Consider the following 20,864-nt stretch of genomic DNA (forward strand, 5'->3'; position numbering starts at 1 on the left):
GTGCCCTGCAGACTATCAAACACATGTTGCCAGACTGTAAGATGCAAACTGAGACCGCATGCACTGAGAGGCACAACCAAGTGGTGAGGAACATCTGTGCCTTTGTGACTATGGGAGACACCACCACAGGTGACTGACAACAACAGAGGTAAGGTCCTGTGGGACTTTGAGTTCCAGACAGCAAGCAGCTCTGTATTTATTCATCCACTCACCTAGTCAGCAGGACACTGCATCAGACCTTGTGTCTCAGCTGTACTCTGCTGACCATCCTGCACATTTCTTTTGATTGCCTGATAACCTTGAATGACATAATGACAGATGCCATCTGGTGTTGGTGTTTTAAAGTTAAAATGGTTAAAACCCTTCCTTAATAGTAGATCATTATTTTTGGTTTAACAAACCTTATTTGTTTTTATTTCAAAATTTAGGAGGAATAGACTTTTTATTATGATTTGAATTCAGGAACTTACATATCAGTGGTTCCTATCTATTCGAAACTGGTTGAGAAACATATTTTCACGCTACATGTAACACCAATATGGAATAATAGATATGCTCTCATTATATGAAAATGTGTATACACAGAGGATGTGTTTTCCAACGGTGTTTTTTAAAATGAATTATTTTTTCCGACAAGTTATTTATGTTTAAATGTTCAGATGTATCTCATGTTATTTTTTTTTAACATGTATTAATGCTATGTTGTGTGCTTTTCATAGACTTTGTCTGTTTAATCAAGTTCCGAAAGAGGGGGACGGGGTAGGAGGGGTAAAGGAAACTGTCATCGATTTTCGTCATTACTCATCGACGACATTACCCACAATTCAGTTGGTGGACCCGTTCTGAGTTTCCGGTATGGTGCATGTCGCCTTTTCCCTCGCAGCGCTTGTTCTGTAGTTGGATTTTTGTTTTGTTTGAATCTTAAGCTACAAAACACCACAACTGGATAAGAATCACTTATAGCATTTCACTGAAGGAGGAGATACAACGAAGCCGCCAAGATGCCGCGAATTATGATTAAAGGAGGCGTCTGGCGCAACACTGAGGTACGTGTTTACATGGCTAGCTTGGTTAGCATGATGCTAACCTCCGAAAGCAAACCTGTGGTCTCGAGTTAGCATAAAGCTAGCTACTCACTTAACAAATTTATCCCGTGTGACATTTTAAGTTCATTTAAATTATCACCAGCTGTGTTTAATACTTTATTTCGTGCTTGTGTTGAGTTGCATGAACGCAGCTTTTTAATTTGCACTTAAACATATATGTTTACAGTTAGCGAATATTTGGCAGTCTAGATGGCCAAAATAATAAACCACAAGACTTCATAAAAATTTATAAGTGAGCAAAAGATAGGGGATAATATAATTGTAGTTCAGCACTGGCATGAAAATTAATCAGCCCTCTGCGGATTGAGGATAAAAGATTTTGACATGTTTAGTCTTTATAAATCATTTGTCATTCAGTACATCCATCTAATTTATGGACGTCTGTTCCTTTTTAAAAAATTTTTTATTCAGGATGAGATCCTCAAGGCAGCTGTAATGAAATATGGGAAAAACCAGTGGTCCCGTATCGCCTCCCTGCTGCACCGAAAGTCTGCCAAACAGTGTAAAGCCCGATGGTGAGTTTTGAGTCAGAGATGTGTGATGTGTCAAAAACATGAGATTAATTAAACGTCTATATACATTGATGGTTGTTTCTTCTGTCTGTGATTTTTTTTTTTCTTTTTTTTCTTTTTTTTTTTTTTAGCTTTCAAATCTCTCTTTATGAAGAGTGAAATAAAGACCTTCTCCTCTGGCTTTGTATCTGTCTGTAGGTACGAGTGGTTGGACCCCAGTATCAAGAAAACAGAATGGTCCAGAGAAGAGGAGGAGAAGCTGCTTCACTTGGCCAAGCTGATGCCCACCCAGTGGAGGACCATTGCTCCTATCATAGGAAGGACTGCTGCTCAGTGTCTGGAACACTACGAATACCTGCTGTATGTTTATCTTTAAGGACACATTTATTAACTATGATTTGTAATTCTGTGGCTTTTCACCTTGTATGTTCAGGAGCATTCATTGTTGCTAATCACTGTCGATTTGTAATTGAGATGTATTTTGTGTTTTATTCAGAGACAAAGCAGCTCAAAGAGACAATGAGGAGGAAGTAGGAGATGACCCCAGAAAGTTGAAACCAGGAGAAATTGATCCCAATCCTGAAACAAAACCTGCCAGACCTGACCCTGTGGATATGGATGAAGGTACAAAAACACACTGTCAGATGCTGTCAGATTTATTTGAGCCAACAAAAGAATGTATCCTGATGTTAAGAATGGATTTGCTTCCTAGTTATCTTGTACATTTTTATATTTAATTATTTAAAAAATTACCTTTCTACTTTGTACTTTCAGTCGAGTCATGTGAGAGTTTAAAAATAAGTTTAATCATAACACAGTCACATGTGGTAACTAACCAATGTGTTGTGTGTGTGTGTCTGTCTCTCTTCATCGGTCTCTAGATGAGTTGGAGATGCTTTCAGAGGCCAGGGCTCGTTTGGCCAACACTCAGGGCAAGAAAGCCAAGAGGAAGGCCAGAGAGAAACAGCTGGAGGAAGCCAGGTTCAGCTAATAATGTTTTTACAATTGCTCTAAGACAAGCTGTCTTAGAGGTCCATAACTAGACCTCTTACAGAGCAGTTGACATGTAATAATAAAATGATCATATTTGACTATTTTTTCCTGATGTCATACTGTAGACGGCTGGCTGCTCTGCAGAAACGCAGAGAGCTGAGAGCAGCAGGAATCGATGTTCAGAAGAAGAGAAAGAAGAAGAGAGGAGTAGACTATAATGCTGAAATCCCTTTTGAAAAGAAACCTGCACCGGTAACCACAGCTTTATGTGTTGTATCCTTAAAAATAACCCACAACATCAGCAGTGAGATTAACTTAATTTTACAGTACTAATTGTTGTCTTTTGTTTACTTTAAGGGTTTCTATGACACCAGCATGGAGCAGTATGATGCTCAGGAGCCTAATTTCAAGAGGCTCAGACAGCAGCATTTGGATGGAGAATTACGCAAGTTAGTATAACTTTAAACTACTGGTGCTTTTCTGTATGCTAACATGGCTCCTTGTTTATGTCACTTGAATATTTTCCTTGGTTCTTGGCTTCTCCCAGCGAAGGCGTGAGAATGTCACGCTAATGTTATATAATATAAATAATAAGGATCAAAATGTGTTCCAAATTTTTGTCTTCATCCATTCATAAGCCCTATTGTGTTTTTTTTTTTTTATAGTGAGACTGAAGAGAGGGAGAGGAAGAAAGATAAACAGAAGATAAAGAAGAAGAAGGAGAGTGACTTGCCATCTGCCATCCTGCAGACCAGCGGAGTAGCTGAGTTTACCAAAAAACGTTCCAAACTAGTGTTACCCGCACCCCAGGTAACCACCTTGTTTTTTTTTGTACTTGTTATATTGATAACAGGTAGTACATTCAGTTTTTTAATTTGCCTTTCTTCACAGATCAGTGATGCTGAGTTGGAGGAAGTTGTCAAATTGGGTGTCGCCAGTGAGGTCGCCCGTCAAGCTGCCGAGGAGAGTGAAAGCGCTAACTCCGCCTCCTCCACCCTCCTCTCAGAATACAGTGTCACCAATACCATGGCAACAGGGCTACGGACCCCACGAACCCCTGCTGCTCAGGACAGAATCATGCAGGTAATAAAGACACTCAAAAGCAAAATGTCTCACATATGTTTTGTTTAATCTCATATGTGTGATTTCTGCATATCTGTGATATTTTATATTAATTGATCCATGTAATTACAGTGATGCTAAGCTAAATTGTCCCTCATGAATAAAGAATAAAGTCAGTCAAAATTAGAGGGCCAATGTGAAATCACAGTCCTGTCTGCACATTTGAATGTCATACAAGTTACATCAGAAAAATACCTTATGGTCTGCTGTTTGATCAGTTATTGCCAATCCAGATAATAATAAACTTAAGTTAGTAGAGACAGGATAGTGCTTAAAAACGCATGTACATATTATGTGTTGATCACTTGGCCACCAATCTGTTTGCATCATTTATGTATTTGCATTTATGTATACATTAAGGAATATCGTTGTCAGTAAAAATGTAACTTTACAAAGTTGATACCAATTTCCTGCTTCTAAATTCAGATGAAAGAGGTAATTGTACTCGGCTCTAAAAATCTAGAAATATGGTGGGTAACCAGATTCTTACTCTGGATGGCATAACTTTGTCCTCCAGCAACACTGTGAGGAACCTTGAAGTCATTTTTGACCAGGAAATGTCCTTCAATGCACATATAACACAAATATGTAGGACTCCTTTCTTCCACTTGCCTAATGTCTTAATGTATTTAGAAATATCCTGTCTCAGAGTGACGCTGAATAACTAGGTAATGCATTTATTACTTCCAGGCTGAACTGCTGTGATTCATTATTATCAGGATGTCCTAAAAACTCCCTGAAAAACTCCCTGAAAAGCCTTCAGTTAATCCCAAATGCTGCAGCAAAAGTACTGACTAGACTAGAAAGAGAGAGCATGTTTCTCCTATACTAATGTAAAATTAAATTAAATTGAAATTATACTAAATTCTTTTCTTTTTGTTTTTAGTATTTATCTGTAAATTAATTTTTACCATCTGTGTGTCTGTCTGTATTTTCAGGAAGCTCAGAACCTGATGGCTCTGACTAACATCGACACCCCTCTGAAGGGAGGCCTCAACACCCCGCTGCATGAGAGCGATTTCAGTGGAGTGACGCCTCAGCGCCAACAGATACAAACGCCCAACACTGTTCTCAGTACACCATTCAGGTAAGAAACCTTTAATCCGTCACATAGCATAAGGTTTACTCTCTGTCACGTAAATAGAGTTCTGAATTCTTTTTTTAAATTTACTCTCTGCATCAAGTTAAGATGTAATAAACACAAAAGTGGCCTTTGTCAAGGCTCTAACAAAAAACCAGATGCTATTATCCTTTTACATTTTGTAAACAGTGTAAACAAAGAATCTTAAAGAGACATGTGTTACCATTTAGTACTCAAGCCTCAAATGCTGTGTCAGATTTGTTGAGCTGCATTTGTTGAATGTGTGGTGCACTATTCCATGTCACAACTCAACCATTTTCACCAAAGAGAAAGGATTCCCTAGACTTGTTTCTATACTTGTTCCTATACAGTTTACTAATTCCAATAATTTTGTGTATTTCAACTACAACAGAACTCCTGGTCCAGGTCAGGGGTCAGATGGCATGACACCTCAAGTCGGAGGTGCGATGACTCCACGTGTGGGAGGGACTCCAGGTTTAACTCCCGGCCGTACACCACTGAGAGACAAACTGAATATTAACACAGAGGAACAACTGGCTGACCCTGCATATGCTAAACACACGGTAAAATAAAAAACACTAATGCATATGTGAATGCACAACAAACAGATTTGTAATGTGCATTTGTAATTTGTGCCACAAATCCTGAATGTTGCAGAAAAGTTCCAAGTTTTCTGTTTTTGTGTCTTGAATAAAAATTAAATACAATGAAAAAAATCACAACTTTAAACAATTAGTTTTATGTTTTGGCAGCAGATGCACAGTTTGTGTGTTAAGAAACAAACAACACACCACAGAATGAATTACCTGCTGTTCTCCTCTTCACAGCAAAGGGAAAGCTTGCAGCACCTGAGACAGGGTCTGATGTCACTTCCTGTTCCTAAGAACGACTTTGAGATCGTTCTTCCTGAAAATGCTGAGAAAGAACTCGAAGAAACCGAGGCTGAGACGGGATTCATAGAAGACTCTGCAGATGTAGAAGCACGCAAGCAGGTGCGTGTATGCACACACACACACACACGCACGCACACACACGTAGTTTGAATAAGATATATCCAACAGGTTCACTTTATGCCGTTTTCCAGGCTCAACGAGACGCTGAAAGAGAGAAGGAGATGAAATTGCGGCACACTGCTGTTCAGAGGAGTCTCCCCAGACCTACTGAGGTAAAATTACAACATTAAAATAATTTAAATAAAATGCAGGAAAATGTGTATTTGAATGTAATCACCAAATCTTTCAGAGATCAAAGAAAAAACTAATTTCGTCTACTTTAGCTGGCATTAAATGGATCCAGTTGTGCTTATGATCCTCCGTGTCTGCAGGTAAACGAGTCTGTTCTCCGTCCCGCCTCCATGGAGCCACTCTCTGACCTCCAGCAGGCCGAAGAGCTCATCAAACAGGAAATGATCACCATGCTGCATTTTGACTGCTTGAATCACCCTTCAGCCAATGCTGCCAATCAGCTGCAGCGCGGCAAAATCCGAGGCCCCACGTCTACATCTAACAACGCGTCACATATTGCTTACCTGGAAAAAACCTCCTACAAGCCAATTAGCACAGAGGAGATGGAACAGGTAACCCGGCAGCACTGATGCTTTAAAAAAAGAAGTCCCTTACACTGTTTACTCTCAGTAATTCTGTTTACCTGTGTGTCAACAAACAGGCAAAGTTAGTCCTGGCAGCAGAAATGGAGGAGGTGAAGGGAGGTATGGGCCACGGTGACCTCAGCATGGAGGCTTACAGCCAGGTGTGGGAGGAATGCTACGGACAGGTGAGCACCCATGGACCAAAAATGAGAAGTCAGAGAAGCATAAACAGGTGTAGAGATTTGTTACCACCTTTTGGTCAGTATATTTGTCATATTTCTAAATTAGAAGCTTCTAGTGTGTAGAAATACACATGGATGGAGTGCAGTGCAGTCTAACCCAACTAGTTATTACGCACACAGTCTGCCTTTGATGGCACACAGCTGAGGTGTTGACTCTCGATCATTCTCCCCGAAGCTTAAGTGTTTTGAAGTGAGTTTCCTGAGGTGTGCAAGTTCACTGTGATCTAACACTAGTCTGGGCCTTGTGTGATTCTGTATCTTCTGTTTTTCACCCCCCACCTCCCCACTGGAATAATATGCGTTTCAGCAAATTGGGGTAATAACAATTTTTTTTTCATGCTATACTTGAGCAGTCCAAGCTCTAAAGTAACACCCTCACCTAAACCAAAGGACGAATATACAGCAGTGAGGATGCATCTAAAGCAGAGTAGGCTTGCTGTGTGCCACCTTTAACAATATGCATTACATACACTTCTTTATGGCATGTGGGGAAAACTGTACTTGTGATCTCACGATATTGGTACCAATTAAATTTTTGTCTGTTGAAACTGTTCATATTATCTGCGTCTGCACAGGTGCTGTATCTGCCTACTCAGAACAGGTACACCAGAGCAAACCTGGCATCAAAGAAAGACCGTATTGAAAGCCTGGAGAAAAAGCTAAATGTGAGAATGCACACAAAAAAAAGCTCTCAAACTTGACTCTTTCATCTTTTTGAGCTCTGGTCTAAACACTGACATCTCTGTATTTGTGGACCCTATAGGTGAACCGTGGTCACATGACAGCAGAAGCCAGGAGAGCAGCTAAACTGGAGAAGAAACTGAAAATCCTGCTTGGAGGATTTCAGTCCAGAGCACTGGGTCTCCTGAAGCAGCACAGCGAACTCTGGGAACAGGTACTGAACACATTTTCATTGGACTGACAGGTTGTGTTGTCACAGGCTGTAAATTATTATGGCACCTGAAACTGTGTGCAAGTCAGTGTCATAGTTTCTATAACAATCATGTTATTCATAATGTGTCCACCAGGTGGAGCAGGCAGCCACAGAGCTCCAGACCTTCACTCAACTGAAGAAACAAGAAGACACAGCCATTCCCAGGCGCCAAGAGGTAAGACATCACACACACAAACCTGTGTATCACAGTGCAAGGTGTCTCCTTGCTTTTGTTCCATTGGTCACACAAAGTTAGTAACTTTAACTCTTTGAATGTTAGAAATTAAATCACAGACCACTTGCAGCACTACACGCCCACCCAAATAAAAGGTGGGGTTAAAATTATCCAGTTTAAAAGCAGCGGTCTAACTGAGGTTATTAAAAAAGCTAGTTAACACATCTCACTGGTGTTTACAAGTGTTCAACTTGTGTTTCAGGCTCTGCGGGAGGACGTGGAGAGGCAGATGGAGAGAGAGAAAGAACTTCAGCAGAGATATGGAGAGCTGCTGATGGAGAGGGAGTCGCTGCTCAACAGTGCTCAGAAATACTGAGCAAACTCATCACAGAGACATCGATGTTGAACTGACCGCTGCCGAGAGTGTTGAACCTTTTAATTTCCCGCAGCAAATCCTACAGATAAGCCCTCCTCAATGTGCTCATGTTGTTAAGATGTCACAGGCTGAATTTTCAGCATGCTCAGTGGTCCTTTGTGTTTCTGTTTTAGTGACCAATAAAGTTTCTTTTCAACATAACTTAGTATCACTGGGGTAGATTTTTATCAAGTGCAGCAAACAGTAAAGTTTAATGTATTTTAAGAAAACTACCTTGGGTCTGTAAAAATCAATAAACCATGAATCTGACACCGGCTTACTGAAAAGTTTTTATTACAATAGAAATTGAAAAAAAAATGTATAGAACAAAATCCAAGAACGTGCCTAAAATAATTGATGCGTCCTCAGCAGGTGAGGAAGGTCATCCCACTCCTGGAATAGGCACTCTGCCAGAGAGAGAAGATGGACGGCATGTTGTTCAGTAGGAAAAAACGCATTTAAATTCCTGTCCAGAGTGTATTTCTGACACAAGGTACAGAGAGATTTGCTTCAAATAACTTTTTTTTTTTTTTCTGTGGGGGTCTGGTAATAACTGGTTTGGTAGCAGAGTAATTGTTCTTTTCCTGCAACAAAACAGCGATTCACAGACGCTTTCTTGTGACAACCAAAATCACAAACATGACTAGTTACTCAGTACCAAAAAAGACCTAATGGTTTGTTTAAAATAATATAAAAATACCTCCCCACAACCCACATTTGTGCACAAAAAAACGACGGCTGTGGGAAAATCCTACCTTTAACTTTTTTAAATGTCACATTTGCATTCAACTGAACTTTGAATCCTATTTCACAAAAAGCAAGGAATGCTCGTTTTGACTCCGATCTGGATCGGTGAGCATGAAGGACAAATTAAAGTTATTGATTCAGCAATCACTAACTTTAATCTTACAGGTTAAGACATGTACAGAAAAAGTAAAACATCTAAACCAACACTTTAAATTAAGAGTATTTTATGCATTAGTTATACGACTTTTAACCCATGAATTTTTAAAAAAAAGAAGAAAATAATCAGCTGTGGAAAAGTTGTGTAAGTTTCTCATTGTGTACATACTGTGTGTCTGTAGTTGTATCTTCTAATAGCCTCTCGGATGTGACAGGGCTGGATCGCTCCGCTGGGAGGCTCCACTGTAGCCGGACAGCTCTGAAGCACAATCATGAGTAATAAGTATTAACACAAATACAACAAAGGACGCAATGGAATGTTTTGGATGTTTCCTTTAGGAACGTGGAGTTTTCCATGAGCTGAAAATGGTCACCTTTGTCTTGTGTGTTCAGAGACTTACATTTAGCAATTAGCAATAACATCAGTTATTATGTACATTAAGAAAATTAACAGAGGAGTTCATACTCTACATCTGCACAGAAGACTTTCTCCTAAACATTTGTTAAGACACATTAAAGTCTGACTCGTCAAAAATTAGTACAATCAAGAGATTAATACAGCAAAATGTTTGTTATTGTCAGAGCATTTATTCATTATTCATCATAAGTCCTTCTAAAAATATGATCAAGCAAATAAATGTACAATAAATCACAACAATTATTGGCTACTTTAGTTGTACCTGGGGTCCAAACTTTAGACCCATTTAACCCAGACACTCCTGCTTAGATTCAGGACTATTAACATGTGTTTTGATCTCTAGAGTTATACTGAATCTCAGTGCGTTTCATTTAAAATGAAAACCACTGGTTTGGAATCATACCTGCAGTGACTTCTCTGACAACATTCATCATACAAAACAAACATTTATGCACCAGATACTTAATAATAATTTACAAGTTAAAAAGGATGTTTTACAGGGTGTATTTGTGCAGCCAAAAGCCCCTTAATCCCCCTACTCTGCGGCATCCTTTATTCCACGGTCGTGTCGATGACGATCTTTTGTTAAGCACACTTTATATAGATCTCATGTAAGGTTGTGATTCCATTCTGTTGACAAAACCTATCCAGAGGCAGACAAACGCCTTTGCTGAAACCTGCCGCCATAATTAAACTGCCTTTGTAATTTCTCCTGTGCCTTCATGATACACACAGACATTAAACTCATAAGAAACTGCAGCTGGGACTCACCTTTTTACGTTTCCTCTGCCTCGCCCTGCCATCCACACTGCCGTTACCTTGTAGGACGGGCTTTGACGAGTGTGAGGACCCTGGGGTGGAGGGAGGGGTGGCTTCAGGTGAGTCTGGATCCTTCTTCACCTGCTGGGGAGGAAGACGAAAGACAGATGATATTTACTCAGTAATATTATGACGGTAGCTTTAGCGATTGATAGGTCTCAATGTGTGATGAAGTGTGTGTATGCACCTCAGCATGTGTGTTGTAGTGGATGTAGCTGGCAGAGATCACATGACTGACTGGATTAGTCTTTGCTGTCATTTCCTGCTTCACCAAGAGCGACAAATCCACGATCTGAATGAAGGAAAAGCATTTTAAAACAGGGGAAAGCTTTTAAATTACACGCACATATGTGAAGTAATGAGTTAGTTACCTGGGCAACAGTCTCATAAGCGAGGTATGACAGGATCTCCATGGCCATGCTGTTGGGTTTCAGCTCCAGGCTGCTGCAGTCGAGCCAGTCCCGAAACTTTGAAGCTTTCTTAGCTTGGAGTGAGCACAAGTAAGCACACATGACAAGATGTCAGACGGGCTTAAAATGCTGAAACTGATCCTGAATCAGGTTTTTACCGTACGTACCATACGTTTTTAAATTTAGAAATGAAATAATCAGCTGATTATTCAATTGGTGAACTAACAGGATAAAAACACAGTCCACAGCTTTATTTGCTTATTTATAAGATGCCCATAAACCATGATTTAGAGCACAGGTAGAGTCCGCATTAAAAAAAATATACGCAACATCAAACCGACATGAAAACAAACATTAGCAATAAAATGTAATCCTTTACTCCTTTTGTACCTATGACAGAATCAACTTCCTGAGACAGATACTAAGTGGGCCGTTTAAAATCTTACCAAAGCTGAGCTGTCGACTCTCACAGAACTCGGCGTACTGAGCCGGGTCCATATTCCGAGTCTGACGCTCCAAACGCTGAAGATTCAAATACACATTAAAAACACTTAAAGTTAAATCTATAATCCCAAAAAGTTTCTCCCACTGAAAACATCCAGATGAGCAGAATCAACTTTTTGGGAAATCTTTATCCGGATGATTGAGCATGCGTCAAGGCGTTTTAAATCTATAAGTTCATATATGTGTCATTTACTTTCAAAACAGCCCTACTAATCAATCATTTTCATGCAGACATCGATGAGCTCTGACCTCCATCCTCTCCTGTTTGATGGGGTCTATTTCCTGACGTTCTGCTAATGACAGGAGTTCACCGGTCTGATCCATCCACACCAGGAAGTCCTGGGCCAGTCGCTGCCTCCGCTGGTTAGCACCAGCAGGACCTACAGCACCCCATTTGTTCACAAAAGACAAAAAAAGAAAGAAACACTTAAGATGAAAACCAGAGCTCAGTATTCACTTGGGTTTTGACTGTAGCATTTGAAGCTTTTTTTGTACAGTGGTTTCTGAAAACGTTTGGATGCTGTAAAAATATATATTTTTAAAGATCTGCAAATTATTTAAAACCTATATGTAATTTAAGGTATTGCAAAAACAACATATCAAATGTGGGAACTAAGGTGAATTTTGTATTGTGCAATGTGCAATATGATAATGTTAAATTTCGCCTCTGTCAGTGCGCCCCAGGGCGGCTGTGGCTACAATGTAGCTGCCATCACCAGTGTGTGAATGTGTGTGAGAATGTGTGTGTGAATGGGTGGATGACTGGTTGTGTAAAGCGCTTTGGGGTCCTTAGGGACTAGTAAAAGCGCTATACAAATACAGGCCATTTACCATTTAAGCCAACAAGACGGGACAAGACCATGTTTTCCAGTGTGTTGCATCACTTTTTTAAACATAAACGTTTGGGAGCTGACGAGACCCTTATGTCTGACACATAATTGAAGTTCTTCAACTTAAAATTGGCTTTTTTTTTTGTTCCATAATGTGACACAAGTGTACACAAGCTTAACACCCGGACTTTTTAACTATAGTGCAATGCTGATACATTTTGACATCGCCTTGCAAATGTTAGTAGTAGCAAATGTTAAGCATCAATGGTGCCATTACAGATGTGAAGCCAAACCATCACATATATCACTCAGCCTGTGTAAGAGGAGAGCGACCACATTCATAATGAGCTTTAAATTTTAACCAATCAGGCCACAGCACAATTCTGCATCAGTCCATCTGAAAGAAGTGTGAGCCAAGGAAAAAAACAAACAAGTTTTTTCTTATTTAAACTATTTAAATGCTCTTTTCAAGAGTTTTAAATTCTATTTGTGGATGCAGCAACAAGCTGAATGACTCAGAAGTGCTCTTGAGCCCACGCATTGATTTCCACTCCAAAACAGGGTCACAGGGGTTTTATAATAACATTTAAAAGGTCACTGTGTGTGTGTGAGGCTCTGTGTATACCTGATTCTGCCTGTGTGTCTTCATCCTCAAGAGTCTTGAGTATTTTGGATTTATAATCTCTAAACTGGAGATATTTTAATAATCTCGCCAACTTCCTCTGGTCAGTAGATTTTGAGGCATGAAGATAAAGAACAGAAAAAGGGGAGAGGAATTAGTTATTTCAAACCTTAAAAAACAATAAAGGAAGAAAAGATTCATGGACATACAGTTTTGAATATTTAATGTTTTTTTTATTCACGTGTGCATTTTGTACCTTGTCTCGCCTCATCAGGAATAAGATGTCCTCAGGTGAAATAACCCTCGAGCCACGCAGAGCCGCTCCCTCGCAGGCCTGATGCAGCTGAGAAATAAACCAATTGCTTCAGTAAAGTCAGAAATGAATTGCACTTATGCTTTAATATAATTACATTTAGGGTTTTTTTGCTATTCAGAGGCTCCGAAATGAGACAGAATCGTGGATTTTTACAGCCACATCAGTTATACATGTAAGGGTTTTATTTGTCTGATGTGCTTTACTATTGTTCAGCCTGTAATTAACTCTTCAGGTGATTTAGGCTTTGATCTTGAAGTTTGAACAAATAACTGTTACAGCGTTATATTTGTTATGTTGTATGTTACCATAGTAATGAGTTGTGTGTGTACAATATCCTCCACCAGCGCTGCAGTCTCTTGCAAAGGCCTGCGAGCGTCTCCCAGAGCAAACCTGAAAATCAAACACAGCTATAATCATAGTTGTGCAGAGCCTTGCAGAGCTTCCAGTGCGTCAGTCGAATCTAATTACAATGACACGTGCTAAAGAGCTGCTAATTGTTAAAGTCTAAAGTCATAACTCATTAACGTTTCTTAAACATAGCGCCGGTTGTGCTAACAGCACTCATTTTAAACTGCTGCTCTGAAAGATCACTTCTAACGGGTTACTTCTATCATTTTCCATTAATGAAGCCTGCCTCTTACCACCTTCACAAAATTAAAATTACTGTATTTATACACTGTTATTTAAAAGGTAAATCTATTACATAATTAATCATAATAAGTAACAAAAAAGCTAAATATATGGTATGGATTTTTTTAAAGAGTGGATTTCCTGCAGAGAAACATACTTATATATTCTAAGAATATATTTTGTACATTATAACACCTGTAAGAATAGTTTTACAGCAATTATATTTATTCTATCATCCATCCCTTTTTAAAAACCATTTATTCACCAAAGGTTTCAGGGAGGCTGAAGCCTCTTCCAGTTGGACAAGAAGCAAAGTACTTTATTTACCAAACAAGAAAGAAATGCCTTATAAAAACACAGAAATTTACCCAAAATAAATAAATTATGAATAACACATCGTTACTAACTATACAACAGCTAAAACCTGTGAATGGTGAGATATTTTATTAGTAATTTAAAGAGGCATACAAAGATGCTCACATTCAACACTGTCATTACAGGACAATACCTTCATTTTTGTTCTCACCATAAACCACTAACACTTGCAAATAATTAGAAACAGACTGGCTTGTTTGGAAGGGTTACCAGGAGAAAGCCCCCTCTCAAAAAAGAGAACATGGCAGTCAAACCACAAGACTGGAACAATCCCGTTTGGACAGACAAGACCAAAGTGAAGATGTTTGGCAATGACGCACAGCACCACGTTTGGAGAAAGCCAAACAAATCAAGTACGGGGGTACCTGGGCACCTTGCAGCCATTGAGTTGACTGTGAACTATTTCAAAGTATTCTGGGGTTAAGTGTAAGGTCATGTCAGATGGCTAAAACCCGACTGAAACTGGGTCATGCAACAGGACAATGATTCCAAGCACAGCAGCAAAACTACAGCACAATGGCTGAAAGAGACGAGAATCAAACTGCTGTAATGGATCAGACCTCAACTCAAGTGAAATGCTGTGAAGAATATGACAGACGGAGGAAGTCATACAGAAATCAATTAAATCAAGTTATTGCTGCTAAAAGTGGGGCATACTTGCTTTTTTACAGGTACTGTAAAACGTGCTGTCTCAGATGACTTTAGTCCTTTAAAGGATGCGTCTCACACATTACTTTAAATACCTTTAATTGCATCCAAATTAAATGTAGCTGGATATTAAAACTTGTTTTGGTACTAACTGAAACATAGCAGGAGAAAAATTAGCAGATACTTTAAGTTGGTAGTGAGATTCAGTTCAGCTCAGATTTGTTAAAAATCTGGTGTGACTGCTTGTTTATAAACATTTTACATAAGTAAAGGAATCTTCATAAGATGAAAAGCAGTTCTTAATCTGTACGGTATTAAAGTTTTAAAATTTTTAACTATTAACTGTTACTAAACTAAACAAAAACATGATTTATTGTCTAAAAACAAGGCAGAGCTGAAGTTTTGGTTACTTTCCAAATAAACATGCAGCCAGTAAATGTGTCTGTGTATGTCTGTGTTTCTCTCTCTCTCACACACACACACACACACACACACACACACACACACACACACACACTCTCACACTCTAAGGTCAACAGGCCACACATACACCTTGACCACAATTTGGTCAAAACCTCAATTTGCATCCAGAAAGCCACTTCCATGATGGCAGACTAACGTAAACCCACATCCTGGAGCGCTTTCCTTCTCTCATTTCTTCTCTTTCCCACTCTCTCCTTTTATTTCTCTATGAAATACAAACACCTGATCGCCACCCCCACCATTCCCCTTGCTTAATCTCTGCCCCCCGGCCCTTTAACCTGCTCCCTGATTGGTTGTTTGTTGCTCTGTCATACAGGTGAGAGAGGTTTTGGTTTGGGGTTGTGGGCAGGTTGGCCTCAGGTTCGGAGGTTGGCTTCAGACTTTAGGTTGATTTTAGGTTTTGGGGTTTAGTCTGGTTTTAGCCTCTCTGACCACCAGCATCACCTCTCTGCAGCCCACACAAGGTGAGTACAGCAAAAGACGCACAACACAAAGGAGGCTGCAGCAGGCATGTGGCTTCTTTAGAAAAAAAATCCTTCAGTAAGAATTTAAATATGACAGTTTTATGTGTAGTACTTCTAAAAAACCTAAGCAGAAAAAGTGACTTCATATTAGAAACTAAGTCAAAAAGTAATTTGTTATGGTACCGGAGTTGTCCAGTTGTTTTTAACTTTAACTAACAGTTTTAACTAACAGTTGCTTTTAACAGGTGTTTTTAACAACATTTTTATTTTTAAAGATCTTTTTCCACTTTCACTGATTTATCCACTAATTATTTCCTCGACAGGATGATTTCAGAAAATGGTGAAAAATGCCGATTATTTATTAATGCTGAACCTTCCTGATTATTTCTTCTTTTCTAACTAAAAGGTCCAAAATCTAAATATATGGAGTTTCTTGTCACTTAATACAACAGAATGTGATTATTTTAACCTAGAAATAAACTAATAATGAAAGAGTTGCTAATAAAAACTGATAAAACATTACATTCTGTATATACTGACCTACTGTCACTTACTGTGAATTTGTAGGAATGTTAATTAGATTTCTTTTTTTTTTTTCTTTTGTGCAGAGCAGTACTTTTTTCCATCAGTCATATTGACTGGTTGTGAATGTAAAGGTTAACTAAATGTCTAGAGACTTCAAGTCTGAACTTATTATCACTCGTGGCTCATGTCTCTGGATATGAGCTATTTAATTTCATACTTTTATGTTTTTGTTTTTCGTTTGTTTTGCTTGACATAAAACCAAATGTTACTTAAAGTTATACTTTAGCAATTAAAAAAAATTAATTTCTTGAAATTCTTCTGAACTCTTTGTACAAATGTGTTATATAAAATATTGAAATGAAGGGCTATGTGCTGTTTTCAGGCATCTGTTTTGGATTTGCAAAGTGTCATTAACCACAATGCTAATATTGTGGCTCTCTCCTTTAAAAAACAGGTTTCCATGGCTTCAAACAGTCTGTTCAGCAGCCCCAGCCCAATGCTGTACTGGGGTGAGACTCCTTCTCTTTGTTTGTTTGCGTGTGTGTGTGTGTGTGTGCGTGTGTGTGTGTGTGTCTTACATCATGCTCTGTAGCTCTGGGATAAAATTGATCCTGGAAGCTGGACGGTCTTTAGAGCTGGAGGGGGCGGAGCCAGCCATGGGACTGCTCATAACCACACCCACCTGATGACAAAACCAAGACAGAACCACATTAAACTAGAGAGCAAAATTAATTTACAATCTTTTGAGTGAAGAAAAGATCTAACGATATTTTAACTTTTGTTCTCTCTTTAAATATACTTTATTGACTATAAGGTATACTTTGACTATATATAGTCAAAATATACTATATCTTCTTATATCATCTATTGACTGTACAAGAAGAGAACACCCCCAATATAAATGTCTGTATAGGTTCTCAGTCATCAATGTCATCGTAGAAGGCAGCTGGACCTCTTTAGGATTTAAAAGCAGTTTCGCCTCTCAGCCTCCTGAATGATTTCTGATAGCAGTGTTGAATATTCTACTAAAATCAGAGCGTGTTATAGTTTTCTTCTTTTCCCCCCTCCTTAATAAGGAATGAAATAAGGAATCTCGGTTAATTCTGAAAGCCTGCTTTGGGTCATTACTGCAGACTGAAAAGTCATTCTGTAAGCTAGTGTTCTGGTGTATCCACAGGCATGTTAACATTCATGCAGCTCCAAACACTCTGTCTGTTAATGCCGGCCAAGTTAATGCCAATAAAGTCCCAAGCTGAACAAAGTAACATTCATCTCATCTGCTTGAAACTTCTGAAAAGTTTCATCTTCAAGTTTAGTGGCAACGACCATAACTTCATTCACACATGTGGATGTTATGTGCCGTCCTTTTCACTGTCTGAATAGAGACAGAAACTCAGGTACCCTCAGTATAGAACAGCTAAAGCAGCTCCAATTAGAAATACTGCAGCTTTTTTAGCTTCTTTTTTTATCCTGATCGTTGCTGCATCTGAGATTGATCCTCCTGCATCATGTTTTTATCTATGTGAAGGAACCTGCTGGTTCATGTTACGGCTTTGTTGCACTTAGTCTCTACTTTGACAGATGTGTATGTGTGTCTTCTTTATACAGTGTGTGTGTGTGTGTGTGTGTGTGTGTGTGTGTGTGTGTGTGTGTGTTTCAAATGAAATAAATCACAATGCTGCACTTGTAGTTCACTTTCATGTGGTTTTAGTATTTTGGGATCACTTCATCTAAACAAATCAGAGCACAACAGAAGCCGAGCCAAGAGCCTAAAACAACAAAATAGCAGAACAGAGCTCAGGAGAATAAACACAACGTCCTAACACACGTTCACACACATACATAAATATAAAAACACACATACACACTCCTACAGTTGGACAGGTGGTGTGACCGCAGTAACTTCCCCTCCGGCAGTAAAATATGAATAATAATACAGCGCAGTTCCCTCATATTCAAACACTGCGGCGGCTGAAACACAATGCAGAAAAGAAACAAAGGAGGGAAAGAGGAGGGGAGGCGAAGAGGAGAACCAAAGACACATAGAAAAGCATAAAACAAGTAAAAACTCTCACCAGAGTCTGTCAGAGAAACGCTATTACTGTTAATGTTCTGGTTTTCTTCTGTTTTCGGCGCGATTTGATGACGCAAGGGAGCGCGAGGGTGTGGTAGTTGTAGTTTTCTACACGTCCTGGTCGAAAGGCGCTACACTCCAGCTATGAGCTGTTAAATACAAGGTTAGCAGCTGAGATTACAGTTGAAGAAGATACACAGCTTAAAGGGGAAGTGTTTATACTCTAATCAGTACTCAGAATTTTAACATATCCACCATAGCGACACAGCTTTAGCAAAATATGCTGTATATCTTTGAGCGCTCTCCTGCGGCAATCTCACTTGTATGGAGGACCAAACGGTCCAAAATTAAAAAGTAAATAAATGTATATAATTAGTAATGATTTTACAATACACATTTATGTATACAAATATAACTGGTGTTGGAGTGCTTTAGATTGAGGCAGTAGCTACAATAGCTAACCCTTTATTTAAATTGCCATCTAATATGACTCTTAATACACTCTAAATCTAAGACTGACTTCAGGAAATAAAAATATATTCAAGTCTAAAATGCATGTAATCTCAGAGAAAAGAACAAAAAATGAAAGACAAAATGGGGTAAAAATGGACTTCTTTATTCCTATCATTAAGATCCTGTGGTGAAGTGCCGCCTGCCACCATCAGCCAGCACTCGTCAACTGGATGAACAGGAGCTGAGGTGTCTCCACCAGTGCAGTACAGCTCCACCCAGAGGACTGGTCCCGACCGACAGCCCAAATTTCCTCTGCAGCAGCCTGCCTCAGCACTGGAGGTGTAATAAGACACTACCAAGAGCCTTTACTGTGAGTAATCTACATATACACTGGTGGTATTTTTAAACCAAAATACAGTTTATTCATACTGAAAGAGTAAAAATCCTCTGTTCACAAAGATAAAAGACCTGTTACAATGTTTTTTCATTTCTCAGGTTGTTGCCCTGGGGAACGATGTGCCTGATGGCGTGGTTGTGACAGTGATGGCTGGCAATGATGAAAATGTTAGCGCCGAGCTACGCAATGCCACAGCCACCATGAAGCAAGGCTGTGCCCACTTCAACGACCTCCGCTTCATCGGCCGCAGCGGCAGAGGTATACAAACAGATACATGCAGCACTGTTACAAGTTATTCATACTTGTTTGTCAATAAACAAGAGGAAAGACTGCAGCCTGCCATCTTTACCACCTCTGTCTACACTGCTTACACTATTTGCAATTGCAGTGCCCTGCAATCACACAGTTAAAACATTTAGTTGTTGTTATATGTTTCTTTTAAATATTTGAATACCTGTAAAGTTAGATCAATAATCAAGCTATGGAGCCAGAATTAATTAACTCTAGTTAATTAATTAGTTTCTTAATCAATAACATCAGAGCAAAACTGAGTAAAAGAAAGCAAATCATGTGTAATCATGAGCACATTTAAATAAATTAAAAAGCCATAAGATTTAAAAGAAATAAAGAACACACTAAATACAATTAAGAGTATTAAAAATAAATTTAAATATAATAGAAATAACGCTGGATAAAGTACATTAACAAGTGAAAAGTTTTGAGCAGTCAAAGCAAAACAGTGAATAAGACAAAAAATTTGATTCAGTTAAGTAAATAAAAACAAAGTAGGCAAATGTATATAAAGTATACTCAACTAGTTTCATGTGTACATATGTTTTATTATCGTTTTAAAGGTAAGAGCTTCACCTTGACGATAAACGTGCTGACATCACCTCCTCAGATTGCCACCCTACACAGGGCCATCAAGATTACCGTGGACGGACCACGGCTGCCCAGACGTTAGTAAATACGAGTGAAAACAGTATGATTGGATCAATTCTGAGGTGATCCGGGCAGGTTTTAACATTATTTCTTCTGATCTCAGGTCAGAGGCAGAAGGAGATGAAGGCTGGAGTTTTTAGGCCCACCAGCAGCATCAGTAGCAGCACAGCTTCATCAGGTAAGACATAAAATGTCACAGCAAGAATGACACAGCAAGGCCACTGAAAATTAAAAACTATGTTGTTCATTTGTAATTTTAGTTTTTAGAAAGAAAACTTTCTCTTATGAAACAGTAGTGGGGCGTGGTCATGCTCATGTCACATGACAGCTGAGCAAACAACAAAAGAAGACAACGAGTTCTGGAGAAACACTGATGTTGATGCTTCTTGTCTCGCTTCAGAATGCAGATCCTTTCCTTCCACCTCTCTGTGGATGAATGAGTCCTTTCTGGGCCCAGTGACCTCTTTGGCATCTTCATTCGCTCCTACTCCCAGAATGCACCACCTGCCTGCTCTCCCTTACTCTACCCAACCTCCTCCATACAGTTCCTATCTGTCTTCTCCTCCTCCTCCCCCCGCTCCGCTCAGCCACAGTGGCCCATTCCAGGCCGGCAGCTTCCACTACGGGCCCAACCAACCATTCCAAACCACAGGGGAGGACCGCAATGTTGTCACAGCACTGACCAATTACATTGAAGGGGCATGTCTTTCCATGAGAGGGGAGGAGCCTGTTTGGAGACCTTATTGATGATTGGATTTATTATTTTAGCATAATGTAAGCATTTAACCCATGTTTTTCTATCTTTTTTCTTTCTTTTTTTCTCAGAATAAATCCTTAAACCTACGTTCTTGATATTTTGTAA

General features: G+C 39.2%; 3 protein-coding genes across 4 annotated transcripts; 2 read left to right on the forward strand and 1 right to left on the reverse strand.

Moving 5' to 3' along the window:
- The first annotated feature begins 807 nt into the window (after nt 1-807).
- Nucleotides 808-8,459, forward strand: cdc5l (CDC5 cell division cycle 5-like (S. pombe)). The gene is made up of 19 exons (XM_042220922.1): nt 808-1,046; nt 1,518-1,621; nt 1,817-1,978; nt 2,115-2,242; nt 2,500-2,599; nt 2,737-2,863; nt 2,969-3,060; nt 3,277-3,421; nt 3,503-3,694; nt 4,672-4,820; nt 5,227-5,398; nt 5,663-5,827; nt 5,920-6,000; nt 6,160-6,411; nt 6,501-6,608; nt 7,241-7,330; nt 7,429-7,560; nt 7,694-7,774; nt 8,037-8,459. Exons 1-19 carry the CDS (start codon nt 1,002-1,004, stop codon nt 8,148-8,150), a joined length of 2,439 nt encoding a protein of 812 aa, XP_042076856.1. The 5' UTR covers nt 808-1,001; the 3' UTR covers nt 8,151-8,459.
- A 24-nt stretch (nt 8,460-8,483) lies between these two features.
- On the reverse strand, nt 8,484-18,311 carry supt3h (SPT3 homolog, SAGA and STAGA complex component). 2 transcript variants are annotated; one of them, XM_042220923.1, is made up of 12 exons: nt 18,212-18,311; nt 16,715-16,818; nt 13,317-13,401; nt 12,952-13,038; nt 12,699-12,795; nt 11,493-11,623; nt 11,186-11,261; nt 10,701-10,813; nt 10,517-10,621; nt 10,282-10,410; nt 9,262-9,351; nt 8,484-8,596 (listed from the first exon to the last, which is right to left on the reverse strand). In XM_042220923.1, the coding sequence occupies exons 2-12, from the start codon at nt 16,804-16,806 to the stop codon at nt 8,555-8,557; spliced, it is 1,047 nt and encodes a 348-aa protein (XP_042076857.1). In that variant the 5' UTR covers nt 16,807-16,818; nt 18,212-18,311; the 3' UTR covers nt 8,484-8,554. The 2 variants fall into 2 exon arrangements, with proteins under 2 accessions (XP_042076857.1, XP_005922538.1); XM_005922476.3 differs by having other exon boundaries at nt 10,282-10,413.
- On the forward strand, nt 17,355-20,781 carry LOC102293055 (runt-related transcription factor 3). The gene is made up of 6 exons (XM_014333609.2): nt 17,355-17,397; nt 18,843-19,033; nt 19,159-19,318; nt 19,915-20,019; nt 20,106-20,180; nt 20,403-20,781. The coding sequence occupies exons 1-6, from the start codon at nt 17,355-17,357 to the stop codon at nt 20,747-20,749; spliced, it is 921 nt and encodes a 306-aa protein (XP_014189095.1). The 3' UTR covers nt 20,750-20,781.
- The last annotated feature ends 83 nt before the right edge of the window (nt 20,782-20,864 follow it).

This window comes from Haplochromis burtoni, unplaced genomic scaffold (genome assembly GCF_018398535.1).
Source record: "Haplochromis burtoni strain Fernald_Lab_line unplaced genomic scaffold, NCSU_Asbu1 Contig_57, whole genome shotgun sequence".
NCBI lineage: Eukaryota > Metazoa > Chordata > Actinopteri > Cichliformes > Cichlidae > Haplochromis > Haplochromis burtoni.

Coding starts and splice junctions, on each gene's coding strand:
- LOC102293055 (XM_014333609.2), top strand. CDS start 17,355: ATGCCGGCCAAGTTAATGCCAATAAAGTCCCAAGCTGAACAAA. Junction 19,034..19,158: donor CACTACCAAGAGCCTTTACT/GTGAGTAATCTA, acceptor TTCATTTCTCAG/GTTGTTGCCCTGGGGAACGA. Junction 20,020..20,105: donor CGGACCACGGCTGCCCAGAC/GTTAGTAAATAC, acceptor TTCTGATCTCAG/GTCAGAGGCAGAAGGAGATG.
- cdc5l (XM_042220922.1), top strand. CDS start 1,002: ATGCCGCGAATTATGATTAAAGGAGGCGTCTGGCGCAACACTGAG. Junction 5,399..5,662: donor CTGCATATGCTAAACACACG/GTAAAATAAAAA, acceptor TCCTCTTCACAG/CAAAGGGAAAGCTTGCAGCA. Junction 6,609..7,240: donor GGGAGGAATGCTACGGACAG/GTGAGCACCCAT, acceptor GCGTCTGCACAG/GTGCTGTATCTGCCTACTCA.
- supt3h (XM_005922476.3), bottom strand. CDS start 16,806: ATGAGCAGTCCCATGGCTGGCTCCGCCCCCTCCAGCTCTAAAGACCGT. Junction 11,262..11,492: donor TCAAACAGGAGAGGATGGAG/GTCAGAGCTCAT, acceptor TTGAATCTTCAG/CGTTTGGAGCGTCAGACTCG. Junction 8,597..9,261: donor GATACAACTACAGACACACA/GTATGTACACAA, acceptor TCTCTCTGGCAG/AGTGCCTATTCCAGGAGTGG.